Genomic DNA, 13,380 nt, shown 5'->3' with positions numbered 1-13,380 from the left:
CTGGTGACCTAGTTTTTGAACCCAGATGACCCAATGTCGAACTGGTCCAAGATTTTATTGAGGGTAATATTCAGTAACATTCTGACCAAGTTTCATTAAGATTGGACCAAAAGTGTGACCTCTCAGTGTTAACAGTCAAATTGTTGACGACGGACGACAACGACGGACGACGGACATAGGGTGATCACAAAAGCTCACCTTGAGCACTTCTTGCTCAGGTGAGGTAATAAACCCTCATTTTTCCTTCTAATGGCACTTCTGCTTGTAAAATAGGGACTTATTTCATTCGCAGAATTTTTTTCCAGTAAAATAAGACAAGTTTCATGTTAAAGTTCATGTGTTTATGGCCAATACAAAGACAAAACTAAAATAGAGCTGTTTACTGTGCGACGCTGTCAAGAAAGCGATCCACATAGGATAAGTGGATTCAATCTAGCGCCGTTTCACTCCAAATCGCCCTATTTACTGTTCATATTTTCACACCTTATTAATTGCAGTTGCGATTATATATTGGTTTCAATGGTTTGAAATTCTAGAAAATATAGTCTTGTATGCGACACGTCATCGCATTACGGTCTCATGATGGTGAACATTTATGCCAAGTTATTTACAAATCCCTTAATGTATAAAGAAGTTATGGCACTGACACGAAAAACAGACCATGTTTTACCTTTAAGTGTCACTTTAAAAAGAAAAAAGATGGATAATAACTACATATGGCCGATGTTTGTATGTAAACTTTGAGAGAGGTAGGTGCAATAGCATTGAAGTAATGCACGACCAAATATATGAGAACAAATATACAAACAGACCGGACAGACAGACCGCATGGTGACTGCTTTATACCACCCTCCTTCAAACATTGTTTGCGCGTTCTAAATATGAAGAAATACTACAGGAGCATAGGAAACGCCGATATTTATAAAGAAGTCACTCACAAACAGGCATACAGTCTTTTTACCAAACTCACAAGCACTTGAACAGTAATTAAGCAAGCGTGTACACAGTCGGGAAATAACACCGAATCTTCTTTCATTTACGGTTATAAACAAATTGGAGAATTTATCAATGATTCTATTTTATTTTACCAAACAAGTATTATTTCTTTATCCACGAGCCAGTTGAATGTACATGTAGGTCATTTTTCAAGCAAGATAATAAGTACTTTTGACGCCGACAATGTACAATTTCTGGACAAAATCAGTGATCAATCGGGTTGTTTGCTATAATACCTGTCATCAGACTAACACATTATATACAGAAACAAATCATGTTTAGTTTCCAATAAAATGTAAATATATATACCTTCAAAGCAAATCAGTCACTTTAAAATGCTGTTTTTCAACTTTTAGCTGTCAGTTTATTTTTTTGATCACTCGCAAGAGGAAGAGGGGGAATACAGTCGTTTATAGGGTGTGAGTAACACTACTCTTGTTTGATTTAAGCTGATATCAGTCTAGAACATTTTCAAGTTGGTTGTCAGGACAGTTGAAATATTCTTCAAATGTTTCTATTATGTGCTGGCCATAAATTTCCTATCTTTATCCCAATTTTACTTGCACATAACATAAAACAACACTTCGTGTTAGCGACGCGTTTCTATTTTCCTAACTTTATGAGTAAGGTAAAGGTTGCGGTCCAAGATAATGCTGTTTTTGTACAGGTTATTACTTTGTAGTTAAAATCAATAAACGTTGTAAAAGTATTTATCATATTTCATAGCGTTGTTTGGATGCACAAAATATATTCGTCAATTTTTAAAGACTTGGTTATAAGTGGCCAAACAAGTGATAAATATTTAGTTTTTTGTCTAATTATTTTTACCACAAAATCTCGACTTAAGTTATCATAATCTACATGTATAAGGTCAATTATTGTGCATTCCTTGACAACACTGTTATGTTTAATATGTAGCGTCCTCGTTTTTAAAGTAAGTTCAAGATCAGTATAGTTAAATGAGCCGTGCCATGGGAAAACAAACATAGTGGCTTTGCGACCAGCATGGATCCAGACCAGCCTGCGCATCCACGCAGTCTGGTGGATCCATGCTGTTCACTTTCAAAGCTTATTGCTATTAGAGAAACTGTTAGCGAAGAACATGGATCCTGACCAGACTGCGCGGATGCGCGGGCTGGTCTGGATCCATGCTGGTCGCAAAGCCACTATGTCGGTTTTCCCATGGCACGGCTCAAATGTTCTTCAGTGCTACACCTTTCACGCCCCGTAGCACCGGTTTAAGCAGAAATCTATTACTCATCTATTGAATGAACTCGATGATCCCAAAAGAACCGAAGATAAAACGACACTGAATCCAAGTGCGGGGAGACATTTTACAGACGCCACACGGCACTTAAAGATTGCTGTTGTCATAGATAATAAATCCTTTGGAAGCAAAGAACGCAACCAAGTATAAAAAAGCAGACTTGGCTCGGATTGAGTCTGTATATGAGCGATTATGAAATGTGCAACACCTCCCACGCACGCACCCCTCCCCCTACCCCCCCCCCCCCCCTCCCACACACACACACAAACCACTAGCACCGGCTTGAGCGGAACGCTATTTCACGTCTATTGAATAGACTCGACTCCATAGGTATAGGATAATAGGTTGTGCAGATCGTGGTGTTCAAATTGATGTCATTGCCCGAGGAGGAACTTAAATAAATTTAAGCTAGATCAAGCTAGAATCTATAGCTTCCTCTTACATGAATTAGGCATAGGAAATAGAGATCAATATAATTGCACCTTTACTAATCCTACCAGGTGTTCTGTATTACAAAAGTGGATCTATTGTGACATTTTGATACAAGCAAAACTGTATTATCTGCACTATTATTTACCTACTGGTACTTCGTTTTATTATTGGCTTGTTAAAAGTTAATTTTTTACCATATGTAAGTTGACAGAATCATAGGAACCATGTCTTGAGGGGTAAATCAAACACAAATGAATAAATCCTTAATGATTTTGTTGTGCAAAAAAGTATGATATTGTGTCTTAAACAGTTTTCATTTTCCACTCAATTGTGTAATTGCAAGGGAAGTAAACTAATAGATCTCTACTTATAAGTACTAGCCCAAGGCAAGAGTTGTCATTCTTTGTGGATCACAACTTTAAATTAAAAATTAAAACTTCTGTTATTGATATTAACAAAACTATCATAAACTTCACATTTGTGAAATCATTTTTGGTTATTTCAAGGACTTGGAAATTAATTTCTAGACTTTATTTAATGTAATTCTATCATTGAAAATTTTAGGGCCTATCTCTACATGAATAAATTCGATCATTACGATTACGACAAAAGATGCTCGATGAAATATCTTAACAAAGTGGTATTTTCCATACCTTTAAAGCTAGATCAAGGACTTAATTTAAACAAAACAATACAGATGAAAATGTTTATATGAAGTTATCCATTTCCATTAAATGTTACGTTGCAAAGAATGCAGTGTACTTGAATCTGCGGTGTAGATGGATGTATTAGCATTATTTATTTGAGCAACGCCATGAGAAGAGCCACGCCATGAGAAAACCAACATAGTGCATTTGCGACCAGCATGGATTCAGACCAGCTTGCGCATCCGCGCAGTCTGGTCAGGATCCATGCTGTTCCCTAATACCCCAGTCACACACACGGCGCGGATAGCTACGTCTAGCTACGGACAGAAACGTAGTAATCCGTATCGATCCGTACCTGAGCCGTACCTCAGAGTAGTCATTCGTATTAATCCGTACCAAAACGTGGTCAAAACGTATTCAAAACTTATTCCAGACTTGCACGTTTCTCCAACTTTTGAACATGCATAAAAGTTTGAGCGAACCGTAGCCATTTGAGCGTGACTTTAGTCCAACTTGGCTGAAACTTATTCATCCGTAGTTAAACGTACTTAAACGTAGTTATCCGTGCTGTTACGTACCTCGCCGTAGCTGAACGTAGTTATCCGAGGCTGCTCGTACTTAAGCATAGTTCAACGTGGTTTACCGCAGACCCGTCCGTGCGCTGGGCAAGTTGCAAGGCGCAGTAAAACGTAATTCAGCGTAGTACCTCGTATCTATCCGTACTTATTCGCGTCCAGTATTGTTTTGTTTGTTTCCTGTTTCTCACCATTTTTCCCGTACTAAGACGTACTGCTCCGTAGTTATACATCCACAGACTAACCCTATCCGCACCGTACCTCAACGCACGGACATATCCGTATGTGTGACTGTAGCTTTAGCGTTTCTCTAACTGCAATAGGCTTTGAAAGCGAACAGCATGGATACTGACCAGACTGCGCGGATGCACAGTCTGGTCTGGATCCATGCTGGTCGCAAACGCACTATGTTGGTTTTTTCATGATGCGGCTCATTTCTTTTACAAACAATGTGTTTATTTTCAATTTCAGGTACTTACTATTGCCTGAATATGATATTGATTACCTGTTCAACATTCCTTAATGTTTTTGTTGTAAATCTCTCATATTATGGAGCAAGATCGCCGGTACCAAAGCTGCTTCGTACCGTAAGTATTGCCATCCATTTGCTTTGTTTTATATAGGTTCGTCAGTTTACCCGACTGAGGCTCATCGATTCAGTGGCAGGTTTGACCTGTTCTCAGAAAGTAACTAAAACATTCGTCGCAAGTAAGTCAAATTGCCATGGCCAAATTCTCTGGGCTGTAAGTTCAATCTCAAGGGCTACCTTTCAATTCAAAGTCTTGAATCTTATAAAATAAGCTACTTTGTCGCGGGTTTCATCTAGTGTCTCAAGTCTGGGTGGTCGGTGTGAAGTCATGTATTCCCGGTGTTTCTGTACAAACGTCAGCATTTCCAGATTTTAATGAGTTGAACCGTTCCATTTTGATCATGTACATAATCTTTGTACCAGAACTTTTTGTTGTCAAACAGAAAATATTTTCTTCTAGTACCAGTCTAAGAGAAATAAGTATCGAAAGCAGGAATTTTAAAATAATTTCCACTGCAGAGTAATCAGACACCATTACATATCGATTTGTATTAGCGGTCTTATCCCTTCGTTCGTCTGCTGAGGGTAAGCTCACGGAAATTACACTATTTATTGTATCTTAGCAATGGTGTATAACTTAGAATAGATTGCATTTTGTTTCAAATCAGCTTTGGTTTTTGCTTAAACCTAATATGATTGTTTTCTATAATTTGCGTATTTTTATAGAAAACAATATGTGAAGATACGGTACATGTAGCAATTGTATGCATTAAAATGGTTATTGAAACAAGATACGTTTAGCGTCTGTTTTCAGTAACTGGTTATCAGAAAACTGAATATTATTAAGTAAATTTGCGGCCGAGGAAGTCACGTTAAAACGACTTTCCGTAGATTTTGAAATAAAATTCTGAGCCATTTAAAGTGATGCTAAAACAAAACACAGTAAAAGTGGGTATTAATTTTAAAACTAGTTTTGTTTGATCATGATAATATTTGATAAATATCAACGGCATGGTTTATTGTATCAAATGAGATCTTCACATTTTAAGTTGCGTTACTATTGATCAAAAATAGTAAGTGTTGGAATGATACGTGTTAAAATGTTTTGGTAACTAAATCGCGTTTTTTTTGTTGGTTTTTTTTTTGTTTGTTTCTTTTTTTGTTTTGTTTGGGGAGGATAGAGTAGTCACACCGAATGGCGATGCAAGTTAATCTATATGGCGTCCAACTTTCTTGCTTTTGGTAGTGAATGAAAACTCCAGGTGCCCTTTTGGGCTTTGTTTCCGACATTGGGCCAGTCTACTTCTCAAGTAAGACTTGAAACCAAATCGCTGAGCGGAAAGTTATTAGAAGTCAGAGACCTTTACCACTCGGCCTCCGAGGTCCCGATTTGAGTAGTAGCTTTTGTTTGAGAATGAAATACATAAAAGCTTTAGAAACAGTGTATACTGGAATTCCTCGACCAACGATTCACATGCTACTGTAAAATCATTTAATTTTGTTGGCATGAAATTTGTGGTTTGGGTCAAAACTTGGTTCATTTGAACACAAAATGAATGGGAATTTTACTTCTTCGCTGGGATGATTAAATTTCGTGGATTGACTCAACCACGAAATCCACGAAAATTAGTCCCCTACGAGTATTAATGATTTCACAGTATATAATACTGTACAGACTTGTTTTTCTTTCATTCTTGAAAGATGTGCCCCTTGAATATTTGGCCATTGAGGACAATTCATTTTATGCAATGTGTTATATTAAAAGCTCTTCAATGTTTTATCCAGTAAAACGCATTTGGTCTTTAGATAAATAAAATAAAATCGTAAACCGTATTTTATAAATATCTGTAAAAATTGAAGATCAGTCACTTAACATTCAATCTTAGGATTTTTTGATAAATGGAAAATGTCATTATGTTTAAAAATCGCATTCGTTACATTTTCAGTATTTCAAACTGGTTAATAGCTAGTACTTGCTCTATTCTTACTTTTTTTAAGACCATATGTATTCATGTTTGGTTTTGCTGACAGGTGATGTTCAGGTTCTTTGCACGAGCGATGTGTATGGACAATCTTGTACGACCGTTCTTAGAGGCGGATAAGAAACGGTTAATACCTCCGGCCATACCTGGAATGGGAATGGGGTTGGCAAATGGGGACAGCAAGTTTCCCAGATGTTGGAGAAGCTCTTGTGAAGTGTTAAGTTTAAAAAAGGACCAGATAGAACCTAATCAACAGCTGGTCGAAATCGACGTAAAACTGACAGAGATAAGAGAGTTTTTGAGTGTTTACAGGGATAGACTGGATGCCAAGGACAAAAATGAAAAGATAGCAAAGGAGTGGAAAGCATTGGGTTTAATTTTTGACCGATTCTTTTTCTGGATTTACCTGATGACGATACTGGTTTCGTTGACAGTGGTGATGTCATTTATTTTCATGAGTAATTAAATGATTATCACAAAATTGAATATATTCCGCACGTGTTTGGATTTACTTTAACATGGAATGCACATTACTATTTATGGAAACTATAATATTAAAACACTTCAATTCTTTACACGATAGCAATGAAGCATGCGCAAACATTCTGGCAACAACAAATGCAATTTTGAGGACCATGTGTGTTTCCTTTTTCCGGTCGCACCGTTTAGAAGTCCCAAATCATGTAAACAGTAAAACTGTTATCACTTTTGGCAGTCATTGATAAATACATTGTTAAATCTTACGAGAATATGTTACTTTAGCACATGCATTATGTCGGATTAATGACACATTTACATGAGACTCTTGCATAACATATTAGTGCAGTGTGAAAGACACAGCTTACTTTGTGGGGTATATATATTACCCGTTAAGTACCATTTCATATTATTTCATATTAACTGGAGTTCTTATCAAATCAGTTTTGTAAACATCATGAGGTAAAAGTGATCCATAATAACACAACGATAAATATCAGAAGGGAAATCATTGTAACCGCGTTGAAATGATTGCGTTACAAAGATTGATTTCAATTCATTTTGAGCCGTTTCGGGGAGAGCAGTAAAACAAGATTTTTGGTGTACAGGTTTAGAATTTGATTTGTGTACTAAGAATACCTATTTGATGTGTTTAATATTTCCGTTTGAATAAAACATGCTTTATTCACTACTTCAAATAAGATACAATCACATTAATCAAAGACTGACTGCATATTTTTCGTCCGGATTTCAATATTTTGTTTGAGATAGGATATTTTGCAGTTTTGCTTATAGATGAAAGTTTATAAATTCATAGAAATGAAACTTTAATTGTTCCGTGTGCTTATGCACAATTACATTTGATCACTTTTTTGTCGCACTTCTACATCATATTCTGTTAACATTGTGCATACCGGAAAGTAACCTCAAGCTATACACATAAAAGGTAAATTGAAAATGAAAAAGGTGTATAAAATATGTCATGAAATGTTTAAAAAAATCATTTCGGAAGTACTTTCTTTTCTTCGCACTTTGCATATTTACATTTATTCATATTATGTTCTAGCATTTTAAGGATGTAAATATGTAGATTATTGTACTAAGTGCACGAGTAAATGGTAATATATTCATACAAATTTATGTTAAAATGTTGAAACATGTGTTAATTGATGATGTTGCTATGTTTTGTGTGTAAATGGCTTAGATGGTTTTGAGGTATTCTATTGTGCATATTCATGTTATTTTGTACAACATCACTACCGTTCTTTCTTTCAGGGATTGTAGCGTTCTCTTTTCTTCCTGTGAAAGTGTCTTATTCCCTTTTTTAAAGTGCTGTCCTATTCTTGTAAGACTTTTTCTATATTTGAATACGTCTGCTACTTACTGTTATATAGACAGACTGGTAATTAAATAGATGTGGCCAGACCCTGAACGTTTTATTCTTTCAGTTCAACGCTGTTCTGTTATATTTATAGTATATAGATATATAGTAATGCACATACTATTTTGCGGCTTGTTTATACAGAAAGTTAACACATAGTTTTGATAATGTAATGATAGTTTTCTTTTCTCTGAAATTTTCTTAACTTCTTGCCGACAAATTTCAAATTAATGCAGGAGATACGCTGAAAACCTTATTAGCTAGAATTCTTGCCAGGACAGTGCAATATATATGTTGTTATGTTGTAAATAGCCATATAAATCTATAATTGAGATTAATTTACAAAAGATAATTATATCATTGCAAGTCCATATGATAAACTGGAGTGAAAAAAGATTCTTGCCGAAACAACAAAATGTGCAATTTTTACAGACTTTTGCAACCAAATTTGCCTTAGCGTATGATTTAGGAAGTCGGTGCGACAACATGTGCACTAAAACATTCGATAACATAGTGTAGAGTAAATCACATTACAGCAATACCAACTTCAATGTAGTGACCGTGTTAATTTTCATTTGATTTAAATGCTGTATGCTTCGATCGGTAACATCAAGTGTTAAAATTATGCAGTGTTTCAATGGTGCCCAAAATTTAAAGATAAGGAAAAAGACGATTACCTTACCCTGCTGAATTTCTATAATGGACTGGTCCGTCATACAATTCGGGCAGAACCATTTGTTATTTTTTGAAGTGGTGTTTACTGAAAATTTACTGACTGAATAGCGAACAGTGCAGACCATGATCAGACTGAACGGATGTGTAGGCTGATCTTGGTCTGCACTGGTCGCAAAGGTATAATTTCATGCCGTCAGCAGGCTAAATGTTAAGCCTGAATTAAGCGAAGTAGTTGCTAATACTTGTACTTTCTTTCAATGCCACATAGTCTTGATTTAATAATTTCAGTACTTGTACCGTATTGATGTTTTGTATGTATGTCTCTTATTTATGTTTTGCATTTATGTTTTGCATTTATGTTGCGTATTTATGTCGCGTATTTATGTTTTGCATTTATGTCTTGCATTTATGTCGCGTATTTATGTCGCGTATTTATGTCTTGTATTTATGGCTCGTATTTGTATTCTGCATTTTTGTCCTGTATCTACTTATTTTGATCTACTCAGTAGTACTGCAAAAGGCGTCAAGTAGTTCAGAAGCGCTCAATATGAATAATTGTATATAACTGTGACAGTAACGACTGAGATCTTGTTATAGATTTTATTACACGTGTTTTCTATATGATTGAAACACTGCCTTTTATGGAAATGATATAACTTTGACTTCCGTCATAATTAAGGATATGATTTGACTTCAAAGAAGAAAAGGGGGCAATTTTCTTATCAAACATGTTCCCTCTAATGTCTATAAATACTGATACTGTGTAGGCAATTGTCGCATTGACTTTCGTTCAGTTAACTTTCCACATAAAACAAAGTCTGTACTTTGGTATGTAAATGGTTAGATAAATAAGAAGGTATGGTATACCCTAAAAGTTTGGTTTATTAATATTATGGCCTTTACTTTGTCAGATTTGTTGGAAATTGTCTTTATTTGATTATACTTTTAAAATGTAAAACATGCTTTTGCAAAACAAGAACTTGTATGGGCGAACATTTTGAAACGTGGGGGCATTTTATAATTATAAAGTCTATGTTCTGGTTAACATTGGTAAATTAGAGCTTTATGATAAAACATTTTGAAAGTTTGTTTTACAAGCCATTCGAATTTTACAATACAACAACTAAACTTTGTCAATGTTTACAACAAATCGTGAGCTCTTGTGCATAATTACTTCACAATTATAAAAAAAAATATGAAATATGAAATGTAAAGTATATTAATAACCATATAATTACATTTTTGTCCGATTTATTGGCCCTTAACAATTGTAAAAATGTAGTATGAACAATCTTTATAGTATGATAATGAAAGCTAAACTTATGTTTACAGCTTCCCAAGCCAGTACCCTTGTCCTGACTGAGCTCATGTGGCTTCAGTCTAGCCTTTTCTTTATTTGAAGCAAAACTAATATGATCTTTGTAAACTGCTATAGGTATTTAATTGTACATATCATGCTGTCTTACTATCATAAAAATCCCATGTAAATCATTCATACATTGATGTGCTCCTGTGTTACCTTCTTATTAGCTGTCTTGTGTCCATTGGTAAAACATCACGTGGCTTCACCCACTCCAGTATTAATTAATAACAACTTTCCAGCTAATTTGAATTTTTAGTTTACATAAACACTGTGTTTTATAAGTTTCACAAACTTTTTGTCGTAAAGGATGACATCAGGCAATGTCACGTGGTGTTTTAAAAGATGTAAACATGTCGTTTGATTTGTATTTTGCTATGACATAAATATAAATGCATGTATTTTGTAAACATTTACTGTATCTTCTAGATTTCTTCTCAAAGAAGTCTTCTCTGTGGTGTAGAATTATATAGACCCCCTATGTTGCGTCCGAAATGTAACATTTGACGTCATTGCCTAAACTTGTGACGTCCGTATTTTCATAGAGTTTGCACAGACATGTCAAAATAATGTTGAAATTTGTCAATAAGTTGAATCCCTACGTTAAAGTGTCAATACATATCAGTTGTATAGTAACTACTTGGTAAATGTTTGCATTTCACGTACAATAACTAGTTTCCTTGATTTTATCCATTATTGATACTGGAAATTGATACAAAAAATAAAATTTCGGTTATTCGTAATTGTAAAGAATATTGGCAACATCTAGATAGCGGGACCTCTGCCTGTACAAACTCTAGTGGAAATATTCTTTATGTGATCTCATTAAATAAAAGCATTTCTTACCTTTACATTTCTATGTCTTCAGATATGTGATGGTTTATACTCTTAGTCTATTTCTTTAATCTTTCATGAAGCCCCATGTGCCTGTCTTCAGTGTATGGTATCTGTTTTGCTTTAGCCATCAACATTGTCATTTCATTTTAAAAATGCTTCTCATTTCTTTCATTTGTTCTGGTGACTCGCATGAATAAAGCGTCATTCAGACGTCTAATAGTAACAGTAAATGGCTTGCTGTTCCATGCAATCTGGTACCCTGCAAAGGTATCAAAGTATTCATGGCAGGGCAGGTAATCTAGGCTATATAGCCTAATGCATATGAGAATTTTGTGTGCGTGTGGAAATGTGCTGAAATTAGTTTTCGGAAGTGAAAAACAGCTACAGTTATATATCAGCCACATTTTATACATCGCGCAGTTTTCACTAATGAGTTTCGGAGTAATTTTACTCTTTCTTTAAAATATTTTGGTGCCATATCTGTTATATTATATATATTATTTCAAGACAAATTAATTTACTTTTACTCATCATGTATATGTATAATGTATTATTATGTGTTCAGAAGCAATAAAATATGACAAACTGCAGTTGGAACTCTGTATTTCGAATTCCAAGGGATAGAGCGCTTCACTTCAATATGATCGAAATTTAAAATGATATTTTCTGCACGTGTTTTTCGGGACGGGGCCTGAAAATATCTTTGAGATAGTCGGGAGTTTGAGATAAGGGAATTTGAGATATCGAGTTTCCACTTGATTTGAATTTATGTCCCATAACTTGCGATTGGTATCACTTGATGTCCAGTTGCATTGCAAGTCCCACATTATGTAACTTTGTAAACTACTTTTTATCTCTGTGACAAGGGCTCTTCTTATGAATATTGTTTAAACAAAATAAATTTTTTACCTTAAGATACAGAGTCTGTTTTTTTTTTTAAAATCAGCACGTCTGACTTAAATGTTTATTTCTACAAATATTTTAGAAGTTTATGAATTACAGACAAATCTTCATCACAAACATTAGGAAGACTTGCAAAGACATATGTATTATTTGTGTATGTCCAATTCTTATGAAATCCACCATCATGGTAATTTATACTCTGCAGACTGAAGTGAATGATACGCTGTTTCTAACAATACCTACAAAAATATATAGTAGAGAAGCTACGTCATTCATTTTATACGAGTTAGAATGTACCATTCAAACGGGACAATCTCTGTTGTTAAACTATGCACAATATGTATTGTTGAAATATAGGTATATTTACTTATTTTATAGACTAGTAGACGAAGTAGATAATTGATTTCTAGTTATATAAATATTTTCGTAAGCCTTCATATAGTTTATATTCAATTACTTACAGAAGTTACATTACTGTATGTTTTGTTTGGAGATTTCCACACGCTTATAAATAAAATGTGTTTTAACTAAAATCCAGTTAAGAATAAAACTGTAATTGGCAACCAGACATAGTGAAAAAACAAATTATTGCGTATATGTATTTTTGAATCAGGATAATATATGTGCTTGGTTGTATTAGGAAAGAACTGTATATATGTTACTATTTTTAGAGGAAGAGTCTTCCAGGCAAGCTCATCACGCATGCGTACAGCTCTGTAATAATATGTCATGTTACTCATTTCATCACAGCATAATTTCATTTTCTGTACATGATGACACTATCGTTAATAAATCCATGTAACTGTACTCTGTTGTTGGTCTCTTTATATCACTTTCCTGTAACTATGAAAAGGTTTAAACTAACAAGTTTAAAATACCCAATGGTATCGCAATGCGTTTCTTTGTTTATTAATGTTTTTGTGCTTTTTGTCGGTGCATTGGGTAAAACAACCGACCATTTTTAAACAGATGGTTATTTTTCTAAACATCAAGCGAGGTTTCGAGCCACAGTGGTGAGGACCAAGTGATTCGGACATTACGCAGAGGCACCTCTAAATTTATTCTACTTGTTATGAAATAAATCTTCCTTGCGATCATGAATCAACGAAAGTACGTTCGCTTACAGGCCTCTCAAATGTGTATACTGAGTAAATGTCGATATATGGTTCCGATGGGATTCGAGAAATGAAAGGTCTAATGCCTTTCTACATACGATAAAGCAGCGGTTTGAAACAAGGAAAGTTTTCTCGTTTCTAACAACACTCAAAAGCATTACTATAGATAACAATCGTCAACAAACGTCATTTTCTTCTGAGAAA

General features: G+C 34.7%; 1 protein-coding gene across 3 annotated transcripts in view; it reads left to right on the top strand.

The window, feature by feature from the left end:
• Positions 1-12,868, top strand: part of LOC123563077 (neuronal acetylcholine receptor subunit alpha-10-like) — a 242,721-nt gene extending 229,853 nt beyond the window's left edge. For all 3 annotated transcript variants that reach the window (XM_053528339.1, XM_053528331.1, XM_053528336.1), the window contains 2 exons: positions 4,389-4,504; positions 6,478-12,868. In XM_053528339.1, coding sequence (XP_053384314.1) covers positions 4,389-4,504; positions 6,478-6,894 — 533 coding nt within the window. In that variant the 3' untranslated portion in view covers positions 6,895-12,868. The remainder of the gene's footprint in view (positions 1-4,388; positions 4,505-6,477) is intronic.
• The last annotated feature ends 512 nt before the right edge of the window (positions 12,869-13,380 follow it).

This window comes from Mercenaria mercenaria, chromosome 2, assembly GCF_021730395.1.
Source record: "Mercenaria mercenaria strain notata chromosome 2, MADL_Memer_1, whole genome shotgun sequence".
NCBI classification, from domain to species: domain Eukaryota; kingdom Metazoa; phylum Mollusca; class Bivalvia; order Venerida; family Veneridae; genus Mercenaria; species Mercenaria mercenaria.
The sequence above is the reverse complement of the archived record's forward strand: the minus strand, read 5'-3'. Positions and strand labels throughout refer to the sequence as shown.